Raw genomic sequence first — 22,292 nt, 5'->3', positions numbered from 1 at the left:
TAACAATGCAAAGGAGTTAAAGAACTTAGTGGAAACACAGGGAGAGATTAGAGGGCTGAATAAACGTCAAGGTGTAAATCTGTCTTGAGTTGAAGGGTGAGCTGGCTGTAGTGAGTAAATTAGTCACTAGGGTTTAAGATTCCGAAAATAGTCGAGTTTGAGATAATGATAAAGAACAAAGGTGTGGTTTTTGGGGAGTGGACGACCAGACAGGGTAGGGTTTATATCTCCTTTCGGTTGGTGATTGGCAAGAGGCCTTGATGTCGGTCACAGGGTGTTGGTCAGGCCATCCACAGAAATACTAAAATTTCACACATGTCAAGGACCTAAGGAAACAAAAAGAATGTGAAGTAATACAGCCTATATTTTAAAGGGAGATAACTGATGTATGACTGAGAGTAGATATCCTGAAAGGACACTAAGGCAGAATCTAGACTATGTGAAAAAAAGCAATTTGAACTAGCTGTACTGCTGGCAGTATCTTCCGGGGAACAGCCAAGTCACACTTAAGGCGAAGAGGTGAAGGAACCATTCTAAAACACTGGGGAATGGCAGGGAATTGTCTCTGCCATGGAACACAGATTCCAGGGGGAAAGTATGTAAGGAAAAAGCAATAGGTTGAGGAGAGCTATGCAAAGTATGGGGATTTTATAGCAATAGCAGACTAGATAATGTGAATACGTTTGGGCTTCAAAACAACTAGATATGCTGAACCCAATCTAGCAAACAAATTTGCAGATCCAGAGATAAACCTGTAAGACAGTAAGGAAATCCCTCAAAGAGTACAGATAAAGAGGGGACTCAAAACCAGGCCAATAAGAGTATGCTCATGTTGCTGCTGTCTCAGTAACCAAGGGATTGGTCACGGGATACACTGGGTGCAACAACTGGGCCCATAGGGGGCATCCCGATTTGCAGATGCCATGCTAGCCTGTGGAACTTGTTTGAAAATACACCCAAATTGTTTAAGATAAATAAGAGTATGAACAAGATGTACTGAGAATTCAGTTATTTTCCCACGGATTCAATAATTCAAGCTTTAGAATACCTAAAATACAGCCCCTCGTGGGTAGCAGTGTGCATAGCTATGCTCCAGCGCGTGCGTAGAGCATAGCAGTGGATCCTGGCTCAGAGGGGTCCGAATACTCCAGGGACCATACTTTTGAAAACTTGTAACCGCTCCTGGGGAAGAATTTCTCCTTCCGTTTCATTAATCATCGGACTTGTTGGGCCTGGCCCAGAGCGGCTAAAAGGTTAACAGGGGGTTACCATACCTTGGGATGATCTGTCGACTTCCGGGAAGTCTCCCGCTGTCTGCGGCCCCAGTAGGGCACAAAAAAGGGAAAGAATCACTCAACAGGGTCCAGATGAGAGTCTGGAGAAGGAGGTAAAACCCAAACCCATTACTGAAAATAGCCGGCACCGGTTTAAACGAATTGACCCTCGCGTTCCTCTCAGGTTCACCGCCTGCACCCAGAGTGGCACCTAGTTGCTTCGCGACAACGCATGCGCCCTGAGCAGCGCGGCGCCCACACCCGCACCTGCGCCTGCGCAGCCGTGAGTTTTTGGAGCCTCTCTCCAGGGCTGGGGAGTTGCTGCATCCACCAGGGACTTTTGTAGCAGTTACCTAGTAGGCACTGCTCCGCAGGGGATCGTAAGGTGAATTCATACCTGAGAGCTTTTGTCTCCAAGTGTTTTATACATTCTTTGTTTTATTTTGGGACGTTCAGTTGCCATCTCTCCTGCTACCTTAAAGTAGTTTCCCCCGGGAATTTTAAGCTTGTTTGGAAGCAGCCCTTGCACAGGGATCCTTTTTCTTTTTTAACCTAGAAACATCCAGGATTCGATGGACACCTCAGAAATGTCATTCCTCCGAAATGTCATTCCTCCTTGGCCTTCAATAGGACACTGAATTCTAAAGTTGAATAATAGGTACTTTGAAGAAAGGAAAGAAAAAAGGAAAACTACTCCCAACCCACACACACGTTTACATACACATATAATCTGGAAGAATGAACCGGGAAATGCTAACTGTGACTACCTCAGGGGTGAAGATACAGGGTGGCTGAGGATGGGCTGAAGAGTGGGTTGGGTGGGAGAGGTGCATTGTTTGAAGTTTGACCAGTGCGAATGTAGTGTTTTTAAATGTTCGAATGTTTGACTCTATCAAAAGGTAGACATCAAGAAAATTCAGGAATTTAAGAAGTCTGAGTAGAATTTGATAATGCCTGATAGCATATGTGCGTTTGAAGGGAAAATGTCTTGTGTAAACTGCCAAGTCTTCCTGTTTACTTCTGGACAGAGATCTCTGGGGGTTGAGGAGGCAGTGGGGTACAGGAAAAGAGGAGCCAGGCATTTTCCGAAAATTATCAGCAGTGGCACCATACAGGAAACAAATCTTTATCATCTTGACCATTGTATATTCCTTTTGGATTTGCTGAAGAAAAACTGGAAGGTAAATTTTAGTGTGTGCTCACTGAACAGGGACATTTGATGTTTATTTTTGTAAAGGAAATTAAGTGGGTGTGACCAGCAGCCTTTAGACCTGAAGTTCCTCTTCCAGATAAGGAAAACTTCCCTTAGTGAGGAATCTCCAGACCGATTATGGTGCATTTCTGCCCCAACCTTGCAAGATAACTTCAGATTTCTTCCTCTAAACTAAATGGTGAAGACAAAATTAGGCAACTGCACCTAAGAGGAATTGCAGGAGAAAAGCTCATACTGAAAGAAGATCCTGGACACCTATTATTACCTGGGTCAACTCAGCCAGTTCACCTCTGTTCCCCAGTGGATCTAGACAAGTGTAGGAATTTGGGACCAGAGATTGGGGAATCCAAAAAATTGAAAGTGTGAAATTTAAGGCCAGAAGTTGAGCTCCTAAATAAAATATTTTAGGAATAGTGTATCTTAAGTCACTCCAAATGTGACAGGATAGTAAAAAGCTAGGAAAATTCCTGGGCAAGTGGGATGGGGAAACTGAGACAAGAAAATTAAACAAGGCCAAACTCAGCAATTTACAGTCATCTGGAATCGTAATACCTTATCTCTCCTAACCAAGAACATTTGAGAACCAGTGGTTCATACCTCTCCTCCTTAACCAGAGAGTACATAGCTTAAATCTCTCTGGTCTGAGAAAATAGAGGACAGAGACCCAATTAATGTCATTTTTGCCAGCTAACCCGGGGACAAATGAAGTCAGGGGAACAAATAACAAAAACTCCATTAAAAGACAGACCCAAGATAAAAGTAAAACAGCATGGCTGACCAAAGAATATTCCCAAACCTGCCTATGTACTCGTTTTGAAACATCAGCATAGTAATAACGCACTTGGAAAGTTGATGAATATTCTGCTGAAACCCTCCCCTAAGATTCTCACCCACAGAAAAAAGGTAAAAAGTCTTCAGGACAAAGACTAGGCGGCCTGCTCCAGAGCATGCCCATGCCCCTTCTTGGGCACCAACTTTTTATTTCCTCCTAAACTCTAAGAGTCCCAAGGAGACTTGCAGCTAGAGGAGCAGTGGGCAGTGGTAGGTCGACCCCAGGCTTACCCTCAATCCTGTCTCCAAAGGCTCCTTTTCCTCTGACTTCCCGGTGAGCTAAAAACAGCCCCACTTTGGCTCACTTTGTGCCTGTGACCTTCACTTCCCAAGGAGCTAACAACAGCAGTGGCTCATTCCTTTCCTATGACTCTTCTGGGGATCCAAAGCAGAGCACCACCTAGGCTCCCTCCCATTACTCCTTCTATCCTAAATCCTTCCTTCATTTCCTTGTCCCCAGCCATAGTAAACGTATTCTCAAAATCACCTTGGACTCTTACGGTGAAATCTTTCCCACACGAAGTCAAGAACTCACACACGACAGGCCGGCCTGAGGCAGACCAGCTCCAGGCCGGTTCCTGTCTGGTAACACAAATATCAGTACTTCTACAAAGAAATAAGGCATCAATCAGACTGAGCAGTGAGCAGCCCCAAGGGGTGGAAATTCCCCCGCAGAAGAGAAAAAACACATCACAGGAGAGGAAAGTATACTTAGTAAATTTTATTTTTTAAAAAAAAGAAGAACAATAATTTATGCCTTTGGCAAAATAAAGGATCTTGTTACTATAAATGCTTCTTAGAAAACATATGAAAAGATAATAATAATAATATATATATATATATCAATAAATCAATATTAACATTACAGCCAAAATAATAATGATTCTATAACAGTGACAAGTGAGGATATCTGTGGCCCTTACAGAGCAGTGTTTCTGGAAGGTCCTATGATTCCCCCTTTTTTTTCTTCAGTACAGATGTGTCTTCATTTTAAGAAAGCCTGATACACATATATCTAAATTTAGAAAGTCAATCAATTAAAGGATATCTACTTACATTACAAAATAATTCTTTATAAAAAGAAAACAACAGAAGTGTTTCTGTAAGGGTTCCTTTGAATTAGCAAAGTTTCCTGATATATTTAGAATGTAATGAACCAAATACATGTGCCCCAACTTCATTACAACTATTGCATAAAGTGAGGTATACCTGAAGTTAGGCAGTAACAGAGTTGGGCTTCAGATCTGACTAGAGAGAGTATGTTCTTACAGAATGAGGGGGAGAGGTTCTCTCAACCTCTTGTTTTTCTCATCCTGAGCTCTTAATTTTCTTGTTTCTGCTGCTTTCTGGTAAATACTGTTCACCCGGTACTCTCATTAAAAAAAAGGAGGAAGTCATCATAAAAGGGGGGCATATCAATCAGTCAGTCACTCCAGCAGAGCAGAGTAGGACGAAAATCTGGGATTTAGAGTGTGTATACGGATATAGGTGGGGGAAAGCAGGGGCCATTCTGAGCCCTCAATGTGTTTTTGAGGCCCCTCTCCCAGCAGGGGCACCTGACGCGAGGAGCAGCAGGGCCCAGTCCAGTTCTACCTGGACGGGACACACTGAGGAGCATGGACTCAGGCCTATTTGTCACACTCCTCCTGGCTCCCTTCCGCACAGTGGTAGTGCTGCTCACAGAACTCCTGGATCCGGCTACAGGCCTCCAGCATCATCACCTCAGGGACTGTGATTACCACTCGGAAGAAATTCGGGTACTCGAAGCACTGCAAAAATAAGAGCCTGTTATTCTCAGAGCAATTAAACCTAGTCACGAACCACCGCAAAACGGCCAGGGCCCTCATCAGCAAGAAGCAGCGATGCCACTTACTCAGCGCTATCAGTTCACTCAGTTTCCATCACTGGAACACTAAGTCATAGCAGTTAATTCATCTTAAAAGGGACTTGTGGGACAAGGTTGATTTCCCCTCACCTAGAATGTTCCACCATATCTTTTCTTCCCAGAATGGATGGGAAAATGATGGAGAGAAACAAATTTTAAATAGAGGCCATGGGACACATCAGTTTGAATCTCATCAAATGAAGATACATTTTGTTGGGGGAGGAAAGGTCAGGCTAAAGAGAGGCTCTAGAAACTGTTGAGAAGGTCCTGAGAGAGATACAAGCACTCACCGTTGCCGGGAGGCAGTGGACAGATTGTTCAGCAACTAGCCGCTCCGTGAACTCCACGTCATTCTCAAATTCTGGGAAATGCTCCATCTCAATTTCAACCTATACCAATAACAGGGAGAGGCAAGTTTATCAGAAAGAGGGAAAACAGGCTGACTCCCTGTGCCATAAATTAGGTAGGGACTGCTATAAAAAATATCTTGGAACTCTACAACTGGTAAATAATTTGATAAGTTCTAGCACTTATGAGCTCATGGAATTTTCCACAATGAAGAGATAATACGTTTACATTAATATTTTAGTTTATTGAAGGGTTCCTTCCTGTAGGCTGATAAATGAAAGCTGGAAAGAGAATGCCAGTGTTTCTCATAAAAGGTACTGCCAGCCTCATGGCCAGGTAATTCTTGATTGCATGGAACTATCCCACCCATTGCAAGATATTTAGCATGCCTGGCCCACACAATGCCAACAGCATCCCGTCATTCTAAATTCCCATACATTCCCAAATGCCCCTAGGGGACCAGTATCATTCCCAGTTGAGAACTACAGTGGTGTAGACAGCCTCTTATTTATGTCCTATCTCTTCCCTGTGTGTACATATAAAATAAGTATATCAAGTAATGAATTCATTTTAAGAGAGTTGTTTGTGTTTTTTTTTAACAGTGAGCACAGATCACATCAGTGGAACAATTCAAACCAAGGTAATTCCTGAACAGACCAGCTCAGGAGCCCAGTTCTTTGTGAGCCCTGAAGACTACTGGCTTCCCTTTGCCTAACCAGGAGTGGCTGCCACCCATATTCTTACCATGAGGTACATGGCCCCCGAAGGGCGGACTGGCCGGAGTCCAGGGATGGCAGCCAAAGCCCCATAGCACAGATCAGCATTGGACTACAAGAGGAGAAAGATTAAAAAATTAAGTAAATGAAAAAACAAATCATTAAAAGGAGAGCCCAGATCAAAGGCAAGGAACCTAAGTTTGCCCTACTGGTATAAGGAGTCAACAAGAAAAAAACCTGCTGCCTGAAGCTTTTGGCCAGGAGCAGAGTAAGTTGCCAGAAGTTAGAAATGTATGGGTGGAGCCCTGGCTGGCATGGCTCAGTGGACTGAGCACCGGACTGCAAAGTAAAGGGTCGCTGGTTCAATTCCCAGTCAGAGCACATGCCTGGGTTACAGGCCAGGTCCCCAGTAGGGGGCATGTAAGAGGCAACCACACATTGATGTTTCTCTCCCTCTCTTTTTCCCTCCCTTCCCCTCTATCTAAAAATAAATAAATAAAATCTTAAAGAAAAAAAAATGTATGGGTGGATACCTACATGGATGCCACCTCCTGATTTGGAAGCCCTGTCATGGAACATTGCTCCAAAAATGAGGACTATCATTCTGAATTCCACTGGTGACATTCACTGACACCCAAAGTGAAAAGCCACAGGCTGCCCTTACCTTCAGGAAGCTTAGAGTGTTGTGGTAGAACTCTTGAGGGGTGCGACGCAGGATGCTTTTCAAAGCTCCCTGGACAATGGTGCAAGGTCCCAGGATCCGCTGGCTCAGCTTTACCAGCCCATCTCGGATCTAAAAGGCCCCCAGTAAACACACTCTTTAGCCTTTCTTAAGCACCTCAGCTTTGGGACCATTCTTTCTATCAGTCTTTACATCTCTGTTCTGATCATTCTTTCTATCAGTTTTTATAGCTCTGGAGAAGTGATGGTGACTAGTGTTATTCTTAGATCAGACCACCTGGTTCATAGTCTGGCTCTGTTATGCACCTGCTGTGTGGCCCTGGGAAAATTATACAAGTTCTCTGTGCCTCACTTTTCTCAACTATAACATGGAGATAATACTATTACTGGCTGCAGAGGGTTGTTGGAAAGATTAAATTAAAATAATGTATATAAAGTATTGGCACATTGTATGCCTGCAAACATTAGGTGTATTATTGCTTTTGTTTCCTTTTCAGTGGTCCAAAAATGGGAGGCAGATGGGACTTCTTGATAGAGCCAGGTACAGAAAAACTGAATTTGGGGAAGAAGTACCATCTTTATCTAGTATCTTTCTAGGCACCCAAAATTACAGGACCGGGAAGAAAGAGAAAAAAGCTCCTCCTCCCAACCACTGTGCACATAAAGTAAATATATATCCCAAATTAGACATACCACATTGCTCTCACCTCATTGCCAAAAATGTCTCTTCGGTCATGGATGAGGATCCAGCCCAACCTCCAGCCAGGAACCAGCCAGCGCTTGGCCAACCCTCCACAGGACAGGATGGGGACATTGCTGCTGAGGTTGGCCAGAGGCTCAAATTTGGAGTCAGAAAACACCTGAGGAGAAGAGCCTGTTGTTGTCTTCTTGCTTCCCCTCCTCCACATCCCATGCCTCCTTCCCTTTTCTTTACATCACTAGGGCCAGGGCCTTGGGTTTGGGGGCCCATCCCTACACTGAAGCATGATTGGGATCCCAAGAGGCTTCAAAGGAAACTATCCAGAGACATTTAACCTGGTGTCTGGTCTGGATTAAAGGAAGCCTACAATGAGGAAACTGACCCTAGCCCTGTGATATGGGCAACCCCTTGAAGCCAGTTCTAGAGAATGAATGACTGTTGGCATCATAAATTTTAAAATAGCCAAATGGGTCCACAATTACCTGAAATTCCAGGGCCCAAATATGTTACAAAATTATTTGGACTTTAGAAAGGTTATATAGCACATATGCCATATATTATATAGCACCCCCAGAGCGCTCTGGGATAGCACTCCTCATCAAGCATATTAATGATTCTATCCCTTCCCTACATTCTTGTACAGGCCGTAAGTGACAAAAATAGAAATCTACAAATATCTTTCTATCAGCCAAGTCAGGTTTTGCCACCCAATGAATTCCAAAAATCTTTGGATTTTCATAGCTTTCTGGATTTCAGACAACTGGCTAAGAAGTCATAAATCTATTTGTGAAGAGGGCAGGTATATCGACTTGTACTGAAATGATTAGGAGTTGCTTCTAATCATTTAGAGGTGGCATGTTTTAGATGCCACCTCTAAAGTCCCCATGAAATAATTTGGAGTTAAGATGATTGTAGTGAGAGACCCTGCGCAAGACTCACCATGTCTCCATAGATCTCATCAGCTAAGATGGGGACACACTGCCTTGCAGCCACTGAAAATAAGAAAAACACACGGAAATCATTATTAACGTGGATTGCTGTTGCACTTATTATTTACCTGGTCTTACTGTGTTTCACATTTCATGTTTTTGTGTTTTGTCTTCCTGTTTAAGAATTATAAGTTCGTATTATACACTTCCAGGGCACAAGGTCTAAATTTGCTATTTAATAAAGGAGACATTTCAGACCCTCTCTTGCACAAGGTGTGGGTGGTGAAGTAGCAAGTCCATTTCCTCTTTTTCTCCCTCTTTCAGGCAAGTCCTACCATTCCAATGGCACACTTTTCACTAGAGACCCTCAAGGGGCTCCCCTCCCTCCATCCTACACTTTGAACTTAGTGATGGACTCTTTTTTTTTTTTTTTCATTCCAGGAAATGGCTAATGGATTCCATCCACCCCATCTTCTCTCCTTTCAAGTGAAGTCTGCTGGACTCACCGGCCAGAATCTTCTGGAGATGACTTCTACTGAACACTGACCCACAGGGGTTCGATGGATTATTGACAATGAGACAGGCTGTCTTTTCATCAATCAGAGATTCCAATTGTTTCAGGTCAATTTCCCAAGACTTCTCTGGCTGGGGAGGAAGAAAGGGTGAGACTAAGATGATTCTGAGAAATTTAGGGAGCATACTCATTTAACTCCAAAGTGTAATGTAACTAATCAAATGTGTCTGTGGTGTCGACCACTCACGTCCAGATCTTTTTCTGCTGGGATAATGCTCACCCATTTTTAGGAAGTAGTAATTGAGCACTTGTGTCTAAAATTAAAAAGTCATTTACCAATAAATTGTAGAGTTTGACCTCGATCCCCATAGATTCAGCCAAAGTCCTGTAGAGAGAGAAACCGGGTCTTGGAACCAGGATGTTCTGCCCCGGGTTGGCCAGCACTGCTAAACAAAGTTCAATGGCCTGACTGCAGCCACTTGTCAGAATGACATCCTGTGAAGAAAAAAAAAAAAAGGTTCATTTTGTTAATAGTTCCAATTGCAACAGGAGAACAGATCATCAGATGGGTGAGTGGGGAACAAAAATAGATTACTTTTTTTAAAATCCTGAGTAAAAGAGTAGGGACTGTACTAAGCCAAAAATGAAAGAAGGTAACATGCTTGTCTATGCCCACATCTAAAGGCTGTTGGCCACTTAAAAGAAATAAACAAATCACCTCAAAAAGGATAGGTCAGCCATGACTCAGCCAACTTTCATGAGAGATCATCATGACCTTGGGTTTTTTGCCTGCCTATTTATTTACTTTTGAGCAGAGATTTGAAGCCTGGCTCTTCTCTGAAACATGGATGAAGGGCACCTCTTATATTAAGGACTGTGGACCCCTCATAGTAAATAATACAGGTGAGGGTAGCATGGAAACTTGGCACTACCATTAATTCAATATGTCACAATAGCTCAGTCTTCCTATTTGAGTGACCTTAAAATGAATGAGGGGAGCTACAAATTTTTAAAAGATCCTTTTGGTAAAATATAAAATGTTAATTATTTGGTGTTTATGAATTATTGGTTTTCAATGATCTCTTGCAGAGAATCACAGTGACCTCTGAGTCCTTTGAGCCTCCTTGAGACAAACACCACATAAGCTGTATGCGACATCATTATCATACCGTAATGACATTAATTATAATCACTGATCCACATCCTCATTATATAAGAAGTCCTTGAATTGTTAGAGGGAAACTACCCTCACCTCCCGTTCCCCCTTGAAACCCTTATTCCTTGTGGAACAGAAACAACAAAAAGAATACAGTTTGCCCCATATTGCTTCAGAGCTGGTAGCTTGTCTAAGGCTCACCTTAGCTTCCAGGGGTGCCTCGGGACAGTGGTAATAAGAAGCAATCTCTTCCCGACTGGACAGGTAACCTGGAAGAAAGGAGCAGAAGGAGGAAGCTGGAAGTTCTCATCCCACAGCTGACAGCCATCCTACAGAGTCCCAGGGTGTCAGTGCCCTCTGCCCCTGCTCAGAGCACATAGTGTGCAGTTTAGCTGTCAGCCACTGTAAACACAGGAGATTCACTTCATATTTGAGAACTTTAAAATAAGCGCAAATATATAAATAACAAGAAAGAGCTCCCCAAACTGTAAATACTCTTCACTGTCTTGGTCACTCTAATCATGTGTTTATTCTCCATAAAACACAAGATTTAGATGATTCCCAAAGCCCTTCCAAAGACTATATCTTTTTTGGAAAGTTGTAATCATTGAGTGTGATATATTGGGTCCATTTTCAGTTTTTCCCTTCTATCCCTATTAGTGTTTTGTACAATTTTGTTCTTTTAAATCATATTCTCATACGTTATTTCCGAATGTCAGTTTACAGGCTTCAAGTATAGACAGTTTCAGGCAAATGTTCGTGTTTTGCAAAGCCGCTAGAAAGATCATTATACAAACCAGCACTTCTTTAATTACTAATAAGGAGGAGCACCTTCCAAGACACACTGTAGTTATTTGTGTTTTCTTTGGCATGAGTGTTCATGTCCTTTGAATATTTAAGAGACTTGGTTTTGGTTTTTCAATTGAATCAGTTCTCTAATGCTTTGGTTATAAAAGTCATTACAAATTTTTTTATAACCTAACTTTTGGTCTTATTTTGTTTTGATTTTGTATGAAAGTTTCTAAAATGTGAATAATCAAACTAAAACTCATGCCCCTGAAATCTCTTTGAAGTGTTTTTAATTCTATTTTAGCAAGAACTTGAATTTTTATTCTGCCTTAAGAATGTGTTTCCATGTGCACATGTACACAGGAGAAAAACGTGCAACACTGAGACAGAATCAAGGAATTACTTATTTTACCAAAACATTTAGAGTAGAAACGTTTCAGGGATGGACAGAGTTAACCCTGAGAGGAGAATTTCTTTCTAGCAGAAACAAACTTCTATTCTTCAACAGGACAGTCCATTCTTTGTTGTTATTGTTGTTTATTCCTCTTTAATATGAAACAATTACAATTTCACTGGGAGTATGATCAGGACCATAATTAAAATAAGCATTGAATACACTGAGAAAGAGAAATAAAGCCAAGCAGTGATTCATACAGGGCAATAAGTAGATTGACTTAGGACCCAGAGGGATCAGTAAACCAGCAGCAACAGCCAAATTCAAGGCCTTTGTTTGAGAATTAGCAGTTCTCAAACAATGCTTGATAGGATAGGAGCATTATTTCAGAAACAAGCATGTGGCTGAGCCTGGAGGGGCGGTGCAGTATGTCAAAGAAAACCAGAAACGAGTTGGACTTCGAAGCTTGTATTTAAGAATCCTAAGACCCCTTTCCTCAAATCCAAATGGCAATTTTATCTTAGCCTCTCTTTAGGAACTATGCATCAGGAAAGCGAGAAGAATTGCTAGAAATTCATTCCTATTGGGAAAGCACTGAAGATTTGGAAGCCACCAGTTAGAGTCTCAGGGGAAGCTTACCGATGGAGGGGGCATAGCCGTTATACTTCCCGGAGTCCAGGGCATCCTTCATTGCTTGGGTAACTTCAGGGTCTGTAGGCAGGTTTCCAAACACCGTAGGGTCCCCTTTTCATGGGAGGAAAGAAATAGCCATCAAGAGGTCACTCTTTCACGCCCAGGGCTCAGACTCACCCTCCACTTCCATCTTCTCCCATCTGGCAAGGAGGGGCGTGAGGGGAACAATGACCACCCCTCAATCAAGTGTCCCCAACTCACCAATTGACAGAGAAATCGTGGTTTTGTCTGGGTTTGGCTTCACCTTCATGCTGTCCACAATGGCGCGGATGGGATTGAAAGTGTTGTTGGCCATGTCCGAGGGCTTCACGGACCATCTGGCCTTCCTGCCTTTCCCTTTTCCTGGCAGAGAGTTCTTCCCACCGACATTGACGTGCACATCCCGGAGAGAGGGCAGGCTGCCCTTCCCGTTCATCTGAATCACGTATGGGTCCATCACTAGCAAAGTCTGCGGGGGGGAAAGGGGGTCCCTGTGACATCGAGAACCCATCACCATCCTGAGCAGCTATACTTGGAACTAAACACGGGTGATTTCACTGGCCATCTCCTGCTGAACATTTTTCTTTGTTTTGCCACTTTCTCATGAAAAATAGCTTTGTTATGAACGAGGAGGGTTTTAAGACTTTTTGCTGAGATAGAAAATAAAGGAAGAAGCCATTCTATAATGTTAGCAGAGAGTATTCTGTTGAATACTAATTTACAGCAAGATTTGCTATGTGCAAACCCTAGTCCTTATAAAAGTTTAACCATGAAACTGAAGAGAAAGGACATGAAAACTATTCAACAATCACAGAATACCTGTTTTCTCTTTCCCATGCAGTGCCTGTCCAAGAAAAATCTCCCTAACCCTTCAACACACTGTATTTTGCCTTCTGCAAACAGGACCAGGAAGAATCATTCCACATTGTCAGAAATTTAGTGTTAATATTGTCATTAGTAAAAATAAAGCACTATCCTAAAAGCATCCTTCTTCCCTGTGGAAAAAGAAGTCAATACACCACAAAGAAAGAAGCACACACCCCAATCACGACCACCAGATTAGCAGAGGCTTGATATTTACCTTTCAAGTAAAAGAGAACCAAGCAGCCTCCAAATAGCTGAAGCAAAAAGCTGTCTTAATTCTCCCTGGACAAGTGATGATGAACTCAGATGCAATTCCTGCTCCTGAAATAGTTTCCCTAAATGGGCGTTGAGCCTGAAATGTTCGTGCTATTGGTTGGGTTGGGAACTGGGCAGCCAACCCTCTTCTTTCCTCCCCTTTTCACTTTTTGTTGCTTCTCACCTCTAACCCTACTCCCACCCCCACGGACCAAATCAGGAATTTGACCTCATCAAAAATCAGGAATTCTCTGAATTAACTCTTTCTGGGCACTTGGTGAGATGATGGAGAGGACTGTCAGAGGCGTAGTTGTGATCACAAGTGATAATTTTAATTTTTTCTTACAAAATAACCTATTAAAATTTTAACAATACAGATGTGCAAAGTAAAAGTGAGGGTCCTTCCTTGCACTAGGCTATCTGTACTCTCCATCCTGATTGTAAGGGGTAAGCAGCGGCAGTAACTGGGCCTTTTCTATCCATTTCTAGCCAAGATGGAGAGACAGTAGGTGGGTGGGTAGGTAGGTTCACACATATGTTGGAAACACAGGTGGAATCATGCTCTGCAACTTGTTCCACAACATGTGTGTTTACTTCCCACATCTTGGACTTCTTTCCCTGTCAGTCTACAAAGTTGTATGCCAATCAGAACAAACTGGGCAGCTGGAGTAAACTAAGGCCCACTCAACAAATATGTGAAAAGTACAGGGTCCTCTAGGCAACCAAAACCTGTGCAACTTTATCCTTACACTGGAAATTGTCTTCCACTGACCTGTTTCGGGGTTATTGGAAGAATAATAAGATGTCAGGTGAGATATAAACCAAACAACATCACTAAACAAGCACAGCAGAGATCTCAGCATTCCTGTGAGCCCATGAAAAATGCCACCCATTCAAAGGTTAAGAGAAACCTCAGTGACCCCATGGTTCAGATCCTATCTGTTTATTTATTGGGAGATGAAGAGTTGTTGCCTAAGTTCTTTCTTCTCTCTCTACTTTTTGTTATTTTGGTGATCCGGTGACTTGAGTCTCCTAAAGGGTTGAATAACCTTTGTTTTTTCTGGACCTTCCATTCCTTAGTGCTTTGAAAACCTTTCTCATGCATTCTCTTCCCCACTCCAGTGAAGCAAGTCTTTACCACCTCTTCTTACCAGTAGGGCAGCAGAAGCACCAGGCAAGGGCAGGAAGCAGGGCAAAGGGAATTCAAGTTCTGAAGCTGGAGCCCTGACCCCTAAGCTAGACAACCAAGGTGGCTCTGTTTCAAAAGGTGAATATGTAACCCTGTCTCTACAACACCCAAAGATACAGAAAAGGAAAGTCTTGAGGCAACTCTGCTTTTGGCACCCTATGGCAAATGGCAAATGGCCTGTGGTTTTGTTTTTGTAAAAGCAGTTAAATATAGTATAGACAGGAGCTACTTCACAGGCTGGACAGGGTGCCCTTGGTGTAGTAGCCAATGGAGTGTGAACACGGTGTTATTTTCAAAGCACACAGACTTTGTCCAGAGAGAAGACCACTCTTTTCCAAATGGTTTTGTTTCAATACCCTCCAATGGAAATAAAATACATATGTACTGGAAAGATCAGAAAGGAAAAAAAAAAAGCATTTATAACACCACCACCACTCTTAGCACTTAGTCTTATTTTTCCACCATAAAGTTGGGATCTTGTTCTATATACACATTTTTCAAAGTGAGACAAAGTTCACACAACCATATATTCACTGTTTTAGACATTCCAAAGTGGAAGACGCAGTGGTTTGTGATACACTCACGATGCTGTACAGCCGCCACCGCCACCTCATTCCCAAACATTTCCATCGGAAAGCCTCTCCCCACTCCTCCTCCTGCCCCTGGCAACCACAGATCTACTCTCTGTCTCTATGGACTTGCCTGTTCCTGACATTTCATATAAATGGACTCATACCATATGTGGTCTTTCGTGTCTGACTTCTGTCACTAAGCAAATGTATTCAAGGTTCATCCACACTGTGCTTGAATCAGCACTCCCATCCTTTTTACGGCTGATTAACACCCACTGCAGGGCTGTACCACATCTGTTCATCCATTCACCAGCTGGTGGACACTGGCTTGTTCACACTTTTGGTACTATGAATGATGTTACTGTTAACATTTGTATACAAGTTCCTGTGTGAACATATATAGACTTCATTTTGCTTGGATAGCTTTTGCTTTGTGACTTTTTAAATTGTAGCACGGATATTTTCCCATATGATGAAAAACATTCCATCATAAAGTATCGAAATTTATTAAATAATTTTCCTATTGTTGGACATGATGTGGAGTCTAGCTTTTTTAAAAATTGATTTTAGAAGAGAGGAGGGGAAGGAGGGAGAAAGAAACATCAATGTGAGAGACAACCTAGGAATGTGCCCATGGAAATGGAACCCATGGCCTTTTGGTGTCTGGGGCAATGCTCCAGCCAGTGGAGCCACCCGGCTGGGGCTGGGGCCTCGTTTTCATAATTGTGAATGATGCTGCATAAATGTCAGTTCATATATTTATTATTTCCTTAAGATAAATTTTTCTATACCTTGATTTACTGCATTGAATAAAATAAACATTTTACTTTTAGTTTTTTAGTAATTAAAGTATGATATATCCTCAGATCATAAATTCAATATAGATGTTTATAAACTAAACCCTGAACACCATTTTTCCCTACAATCCCACTCCAGAGAGACAGGCACGCCAGCCATTCCTTGTGTTATTTTTCCATGCATCTATACAGTATGTATTGCCGGGGTCCTGCCTCAGTGGGGTCTCAGGGTCCATGAATGATGCACAGCTCAGGTGAAGAGACTGGAGTGAGATGCCAGGTGGGGTGCCAGAGGACAGCCAGGCTCTCCAGGCCTGACTGACTCACCGAGAAGAATCAATCTTTATTTTTATAAGGGAGGCTATACAACATTCAATGCATAGTGTGATTATTAAAACAGAAACGGTTACCATAGAAATAACCTCAAAAAGTACAGAAGGTTTTACAGATCAATCATGTTAAACAAAGAAATAACCAAAAAGTACAGGAGGTCCCACAGATCAACCATATTAAAGGTTATTTTGACCAAGAGGGCTATGAATCAGATAGCCAACAAAGCTATACGGGTACAAACTTTCAGGTGCCAATTAGTAACTAGGTGTCTATTAAGATTCTAGGGATTGGTCTAAGTTAAAAGGGTACAAGGGGTGATTTACAGGTTATCTAGAAATTAGCTATTGTCCATTGAGGTTAGATTTGTCTAGGTTAGGTAACTGTTTTTTTGCCTAGATTTTTTGATTTATACATCTTGGGGTGGGGGCTGTGTTTTGTATTCATTTCCATGTATTGAGATTATTATTTTCAACTAGAACTCCTTGCTTCTTTACACTCCTGTCCAGGGTGTGGGAGTGGTAGTGGCTCTAATAAATCTTAAGCTTTTAAGTGGTGACTCCTCAAGAAACATTCCTAGCAACAGCTTCCTTCAGCACTCTGGCAGTTGGCCTGCCCATAGTTTAATTTTGTCCTTAACTTCCCAGGTGGGAGAAGTAGGCAGCATTAGGGTTGTTAGGGGTTTCTATTCTGTGGTCAGCAAGTCATTTCGTGCAGACTCAGAGGCATCGTGCAGATTTTTTGTTATAACACACAGGTATCCAAAAATCCCACCACCTACTGCTAGCAGGGAGAGGCACACAGGAAGAGATAGACGGGAGATCCGGCCGCAGTCGCCTGTGCTGTGTACATGCGTCTCATCCGACCCAACTGTGTCAAGGGTCAGCTGTTGGTCGGCTCCTGACAATTTATAAAGCTGGTACTTATAAATATATTATGTATATATAATACACTTGATCTATAGCTACAGTGTCCCTTATTACAGTCACTAGTCATAAGTGACTATTGAGTGCCTGTAACGTGGTTTTTCTGAACTGAGATGTATGGTTGGTGTAAAACACACATCAGGTTTCAAAGACATATAAAAATAATGTAAGCTACATGCTTACATGCTTGAATAGCATTCTGAATATATTGGGTGAAATAAAGTATATTATTAAAATTAATTTCACCTATTTCTTTTTATGTTTTAAAATATTTCTATCAGAAAATTTAAAATTACTATGTGTCTGCATTCTGTTTCTATTGGACAATGCTGTTCTACAGATTGCTTTTTAAAACATCTTAATAATATGTTGTGTGGATATTCTTCCTGTTTTCATGCATTGAGATCAACTTCACTCCTTTTAATGGGTACACAGTGTTTGCTTACCCATTCCACCCCTTTGGACATGGGCAGCTTCCAACTTTTTTCTATTACAAATAAAATGTACTGAAAACAATTGCTATTTTATGATTGGGAATTTTTATAAGTATCTTATAATTTGTGGGGCAGTTTCCTGGAAGTAGAATCACATTTCAAATGCTGGTAGACCTGCCAAACTGGTCAACAGCTTGGCCATTAGGAAGAAGAAACCTACAAATATGTCTTATTTTGACCACCTCTTGGAGTTTAGACTCCCTGCCAGGATATCATAACCAGTTTGAGAGGTCACGGAGGGAATCAGCTGAGTGTTTTCTAGGGGGACAGAATCTCAGAGGTTAAGACCCTCCATGATATTGGCCTTAGCAAGAGTCAAGTCAAACAAAGGTAGGGTTTTCTCGAAGTTAGAAGATATTGTGACTGATCTTTTCCACTCAAGGTTGGGACTTTCAAGGATCCCAGCTACACATGAGATTCAAGTTCAACTCCTCCTGCCACATACCCACAAAGCCTGAAGGCTGGTGTCCTGTCCCCACCTGGAAGTCAAGGCGGGAGCCTTAGATTGTTCAAATGATCCAGGGCAGCAGCAGTATCGCCCCCTGACCCACCCACCCTCACTGGTTTTCAGTTCCTTGTTGTTTGGCCCCTGGGGGCATTCCCTTTTTACCTTGGGAGCTCAAGCATTTTGTTATATTTTATCCAACATTTCTAAACATCTTTACAATTAAAGATTTTTCCTGAGCTCAATATTGTTTACAATGAAAGTCTCTGTTCTTGTTCATTTGAAATGTCACCTCTACCTTTCACTAAATTCCTGAATTTTCCTGTGGCTTTTATGGAATATTCTCTCCTTAGATTGAACATTTTTCCAGTTCTTGATACACGTTGCCAACTTGCTTTCAGAAAGGCCAGTTACCTTCCCATCAGTAGTTGTTTGCAAACCCTGGGAATGATTTTCTAAAAATCATTAAATATTAAAGTGTTGCTATTATTTCTCTTCTTTCTGTTTTAGTGAGGTTGGTCACTTTCCATGTGTTTACTACCTCTTCATGACTTGTGAAGTACCTGTTCACACCCCTCACCGGTCTCACAGGGGGACTCATGTTTGTCTTCGGTGAGACCTGGGTCTGTGAAGCCACCACAGGGCAACAAAACAGCTGCTCTGAGATCGTCAGCCCAGACGCCTCTGTCTCAACCACTCTGGCTCAGACTCAGGTTTACAGATCAAAGGACATTCAGCAGCGCAGGTCTGAGGAGGGCGGTCTGCAAATAGAGCAGCTGACGCAGAAACCTACAGGGCCCAGGGTAGGTGAAGGGGTCAGGAGTTGCTGTATCCGCCCTCCTTCAGTACCTGACAACTGAACCTAGGGTCAGAAGGAAAAGCAGAGAAACCACACGGTTTTGGTAATGCTCCTCTTCTACAGCCCATGTTTTCTCTCAGTAGAAAGCAGGGGGAAGCCCTGGCTGGCGTAGCTCAGTGGATTGAGCGTGGGCTGGGAACCAAAGTGTCCCAGGTTCAATTCCCAGCCAGGGTACATTCCTGGGTTGCAGGCCATAACCCCCAGCAACCGCACATTGATGTTTCTCTCTCTCTCTCTCTCTCTCTCTCTATCTCCCTCCCTTCCTTCTCTAAAAATAAATAAATAAAATATTTAAAAAAAAAAAAAAGAAAGCAGGGGGAGGAGAGGGGGGGGACAAATGGAAGGACCCCACTCTACTTAGGAAGACTTACTGCCGCCATGTAAACTCCACTGGGCAGCCAGGGCCCAATAAACTACAGAAATACTCACAAAAAGCTACACCAACCAGCTGTAGTTAAGCCTTTCATTCAAAAATCAAAGAACACCTTCCACTGATTTTTTTTCTTAAAATTATGTTTGCCATAGAGAAGTATTCTTTTTTAATTGTGGAAAAACACGTAACATTAAATTTACCACCTTGATCATTTGTAAGTGTACAGTTCAGTAAGTAGTGTTAAGTATATGCAGGCATATTGCTGTGAAACAGATCTCTTGAGCTTTTTCATATTGCAAAACTGAAAGCCTCTAAAACCCTAATTCTCCTTCCATCCTCTTCCCAGCTCTTGGCAACCACCTTTCTGTGTTTTGATATAAAAATTATTTTTTAAATAGTGCCATGACCCACAGATAACCACTGCTAACCATTTTCCTAACAATTAACAGTTTGAAATCTATTTTTTTCTAGGTGTACATCCATAGGCTTTCTATATCATAATTTTCTATTCTGTAAGTCTTATTTTACATGACATTATGAACATTTTCCTACAACTATAAAATTTTTGTAAACTTATGTTTTAATGATTGCCTAAAATCCTAGGCTCTTCATTTTTATTGACCTGTTTTCACACCCTTCCTTTCTCTACCCATGCAAGTGGCGTAACAGCTCACACTCGCTGATAAACTCTACCAAGCCCTGTTTGACACACTCTATCCAAATCAGCTCATAATCCTCAAATCCATCCTAGTGTGAGGCCTGGGTCATGCCCACTGCACAGGTGAAAATGAGTCACACAGGTGGTGAGTGGGGAGCTGGAGGTCCAGTTTCACCATCAGGCCCCAGATATCACTATACAAATCTGTCTCTCTTTAGATGACAAAGTGAGGTGAACAGTATAGTCCTTTATTCAATAAATAGAAACAAATAAATAAATAGAAAACATGAAGAGACAGCCAGCTGTGGAGAACTTTCAGAAGGTAATGAATGAACTATGTGGATGAAGCATGGACTATTCACCTGCCTTTTACTGCTTATTTCCTTGATAGTTACTTTGTGCCATCTCCTCTTGAACCATCATTGTCCATGATTATTCATCAATTGGGTGCAGATGTTTTAATCCCCCTGGTAGACCCTAAGTTTCCTGACAAAATACAAGGAGGGTAGCATCCCTTATCCTGTACTTCTCCACACCCTCTGGTTGGAGCTTTGTACGAGCCATGCTCAACACCTGCCCACTAGTTGGCAATGGATAACACATAAACCAGAGGGGAAGAAATGGTAGAAGGAGCAGGCTCAGGAGCAGCAAAAAAGCCTTTGCATAGTCAGAGAGGGTTGCACAGGGAATTTAGGAGGGATCAGGAGGCTAGGTTGGACTTGATCCCTTACAATGCCATCTTAATTCATAGAGCTCTTTAGTTTGTTCCTACATTCATTAGCTCATATCATTTTTTACAAAAACAAACAAATGAAAAACCTCACAAACCTGTGAGCGAGACAGAGAGAAGACTGTCAGGACAGAGAGGTGAACCTGGTTGTGCTTTTAAGTTTTTAACTAAATTTTTAATTTTAAAATAGCCTTAGATTTACAGAAAAGTTACAAAAATAGTACAGAGTTCCCACGTGCCCCTCATTCAATTTTTCTCTATTTTTCACATCTATGTCACTATGCTACATTTTTAGTCACAGCTAAGAAATAACACATTATTCCATTAATATTAACTAAATCCCACATTTTATTTGGATCTCACGAGTTTTTCCACTACCCCTTTTTTCTGTTCCAGGATCCTATCCAGACACTATTACATTTAGTGGTCGTGCCTCCTGAATCTAATCTGATCTTATATCATTTCCACTGATCTATGACAGTTGCTCAGACTTCCCTTATTTTTCATGATCTTGGCAGTTTTGACACAGACTGTTCCTCAGTGTGCATTCATCTGATGTTTTTCTCATGCTTAGAAGGGAAGACCAGTGGATGTCTCAGCCATTTGTTTCACATCAGAGCTCTAAAGGTTAAAAAGGAAATAAAACTTCCACCTATTTTCTGATTGAAGTGACTGCCGGCCACTTCTCTCATGAAGTCTAGCAATTAACACCATCCTGTTTGTTTTGCGTTTTGCATAATCACTGAAACCTTGCCCACAACACAGTCACTTTTCTGCAGTCAGAACTTGGTGTTCCTTCATTTGTGGGTGGCTAAAACCTCAATCCCCCAACTCCAATTCTGCACTCATCAGGAATGAGCATCCTTAGTGCATACCAAGGAAGCCACCAAACAAATGAGCCTAGATTCTTGGGAAATAATGCTGTGTTCTTGCCATTCTGATGTCCAGAATAGTCTAGAGTCTAAGCCATGTTCCAATCCCTTAGCCTATTTGTAGATCAGAATGTCTCATTATTTGTGTAATGATAGATGTTGATTGTGTTTTTTTAAAATTGAGATATAATTCACATAACATAAAATTCACCTTTTACAAGTGGACCATTCACTGGTTTTTAGTATATTCACAAGGTTGTACAATCACACTGCTGTCTAGTTCCACAACAGTGTCACGTTTGCAAAAAGAATCCCTGTACCTGCTGGCAGTCACTTCCCACTCCCCACCACCACACCACCCCTGGGGACCACTAATCTGCTTTTTATCTCCATGGATTTTCCTATTCTGGACATTTCCTCTGAGTGAAAGAGTACAAGATGTGGTCTTTTGTGTCTGACTTCTTTCATTTAGCATAATGTCCTCAAGGTTCATCCATACTGTAGCATGTATCAGCACTTCATTCCCCATATGGCTGAATAATATTCCATTGTATGAATATAGCACATTTTGTTCACTCATTCATCCACAGATGGATGTTGAGGCTGTTCCTTAGTTGACTATGTTTTGGTAGCTACTTAACACTTGCTAACTAACTCACCTCCTGGCATCAAACCTTGTCTTCCTAATTCGTAATCCATGTCTCATCCATGTCTTATCTCCAACAAAAGACAGCCAAACAGTGGCTATAGCTGCAAACACATAAAAACAAAAAACAAAAACAAAAACAAAACACCAAAAGATGACCTGTATGGAAATCATTGCTGA

General features: G+C 41.9%; 1 protein-coding gene and 2 long non-coding RNA genes across 3 annotated transcripts; all 3 read right to left on the bottom strand.

Annotated features, from left to right (window-relative positions):
- Positions 1-4,025: 4,025 nt before the first annotated feature.
- On the bottom strand, positions 4,026-18,922 carry LOC118497519. The gene is made up of 2 exons (XR_004900044.1): positions 17,517-18,922; positions 4,026-4,284 (listed from the first exon to the last, which is right to left on the bottom strand). It is a non-coding gene; the product is annotated as an uncharacterized LOC118497519 (long non-coding RNA).
- TAT (tyrosine aminotransferase) lies at positions 4,289-13,304 on the bottom strand. The gene is made up of 12 exons (XM_028502034.2): positions 13,184-13,304; positions 12,325-12,571; positions 12,070-12,174; positions 10,449-10,516; positions 9,428-9,586; positions 9,084-9,222; positions 8,588-8,640; positions 7,656-7,808; positions 6,932-7,060; positions 6,296-6,379; positions 5,494-5,592; positions 4,289-5,087 (listed from the first exon to the last, which is right to left on the bottom strand). The coding sequence occupies exons 2-12, from the start codon at positions 12,557-12,559 to the stop codon at positions 4,947-4,949; spliced, it is 1,365 nt and encodes a 454-aa protein (XP_028357835.1). The 5' UTR covers positions 12,560-12,571; positions 13,184-13,304; the 3' UTR covers positions 4,289-4,946.
- Positions 13,751-15,971, bottom strand: LOC118497518. The gene is made up of 3 exons (XR_004900043.1): positions 15,774-15,971; positions 15,275-15,276; positions 13,751-13,894 (listed from the first exon to the last, which is right to left on the bottom strand). It is a non-coding gene; the product is annotated as an uncharacterized LOC118497518 (long non-coding RNA).
- Positions 18,923-22,292: the final 3,370 nt, after the last annotated feature.

This window comes from Phyllostomus discolor, chromosome 12 (assembly GCF_004126475.2).
Source record: "Phyllostomus discolor isolate MPI-MPIP mPhyDis1 chromosome 12, mPhyDis1.pri.v3, whole genome shotgun sequence".
In the NCBI taxonomy this organism is placed as follows: Eukaryota; Metazoa; Chordata; class Mammalia; order Chiroptera; family Phyllostomidae; genus Phyllostomus; species Phyllostomus discolor.
Note: the sequence above shows the minus strand (reverse complement) of the source record. Positions and strands in the feature narration are given on the sequence as shown.

Bases quoted from the DNA above. Each gene is read 5' to 3' on its own strand.
- TAT (XM_028502034.2), bottom strand. From the start codon at position 12,559: ATGGACCCATACGTGATTCAGATGAACGGGAAGGGCAGCCTGCCCTCT. The intron at 10,517-12,069 runs GTAAGCTTCCCC...CCTTTCTTCCAG, and splicing joins CGGCTATGCCCCCTCCATCG to GTTACCTGTCCAGTCGGGAA. The intron at 5,088-5,493 runs GTGAGTGCTTGT...TTATTTTTGCAG, and splicing joins TCCACTGCCTCCCGGCAACG to TGCTTCGAGTACCCGAATTT.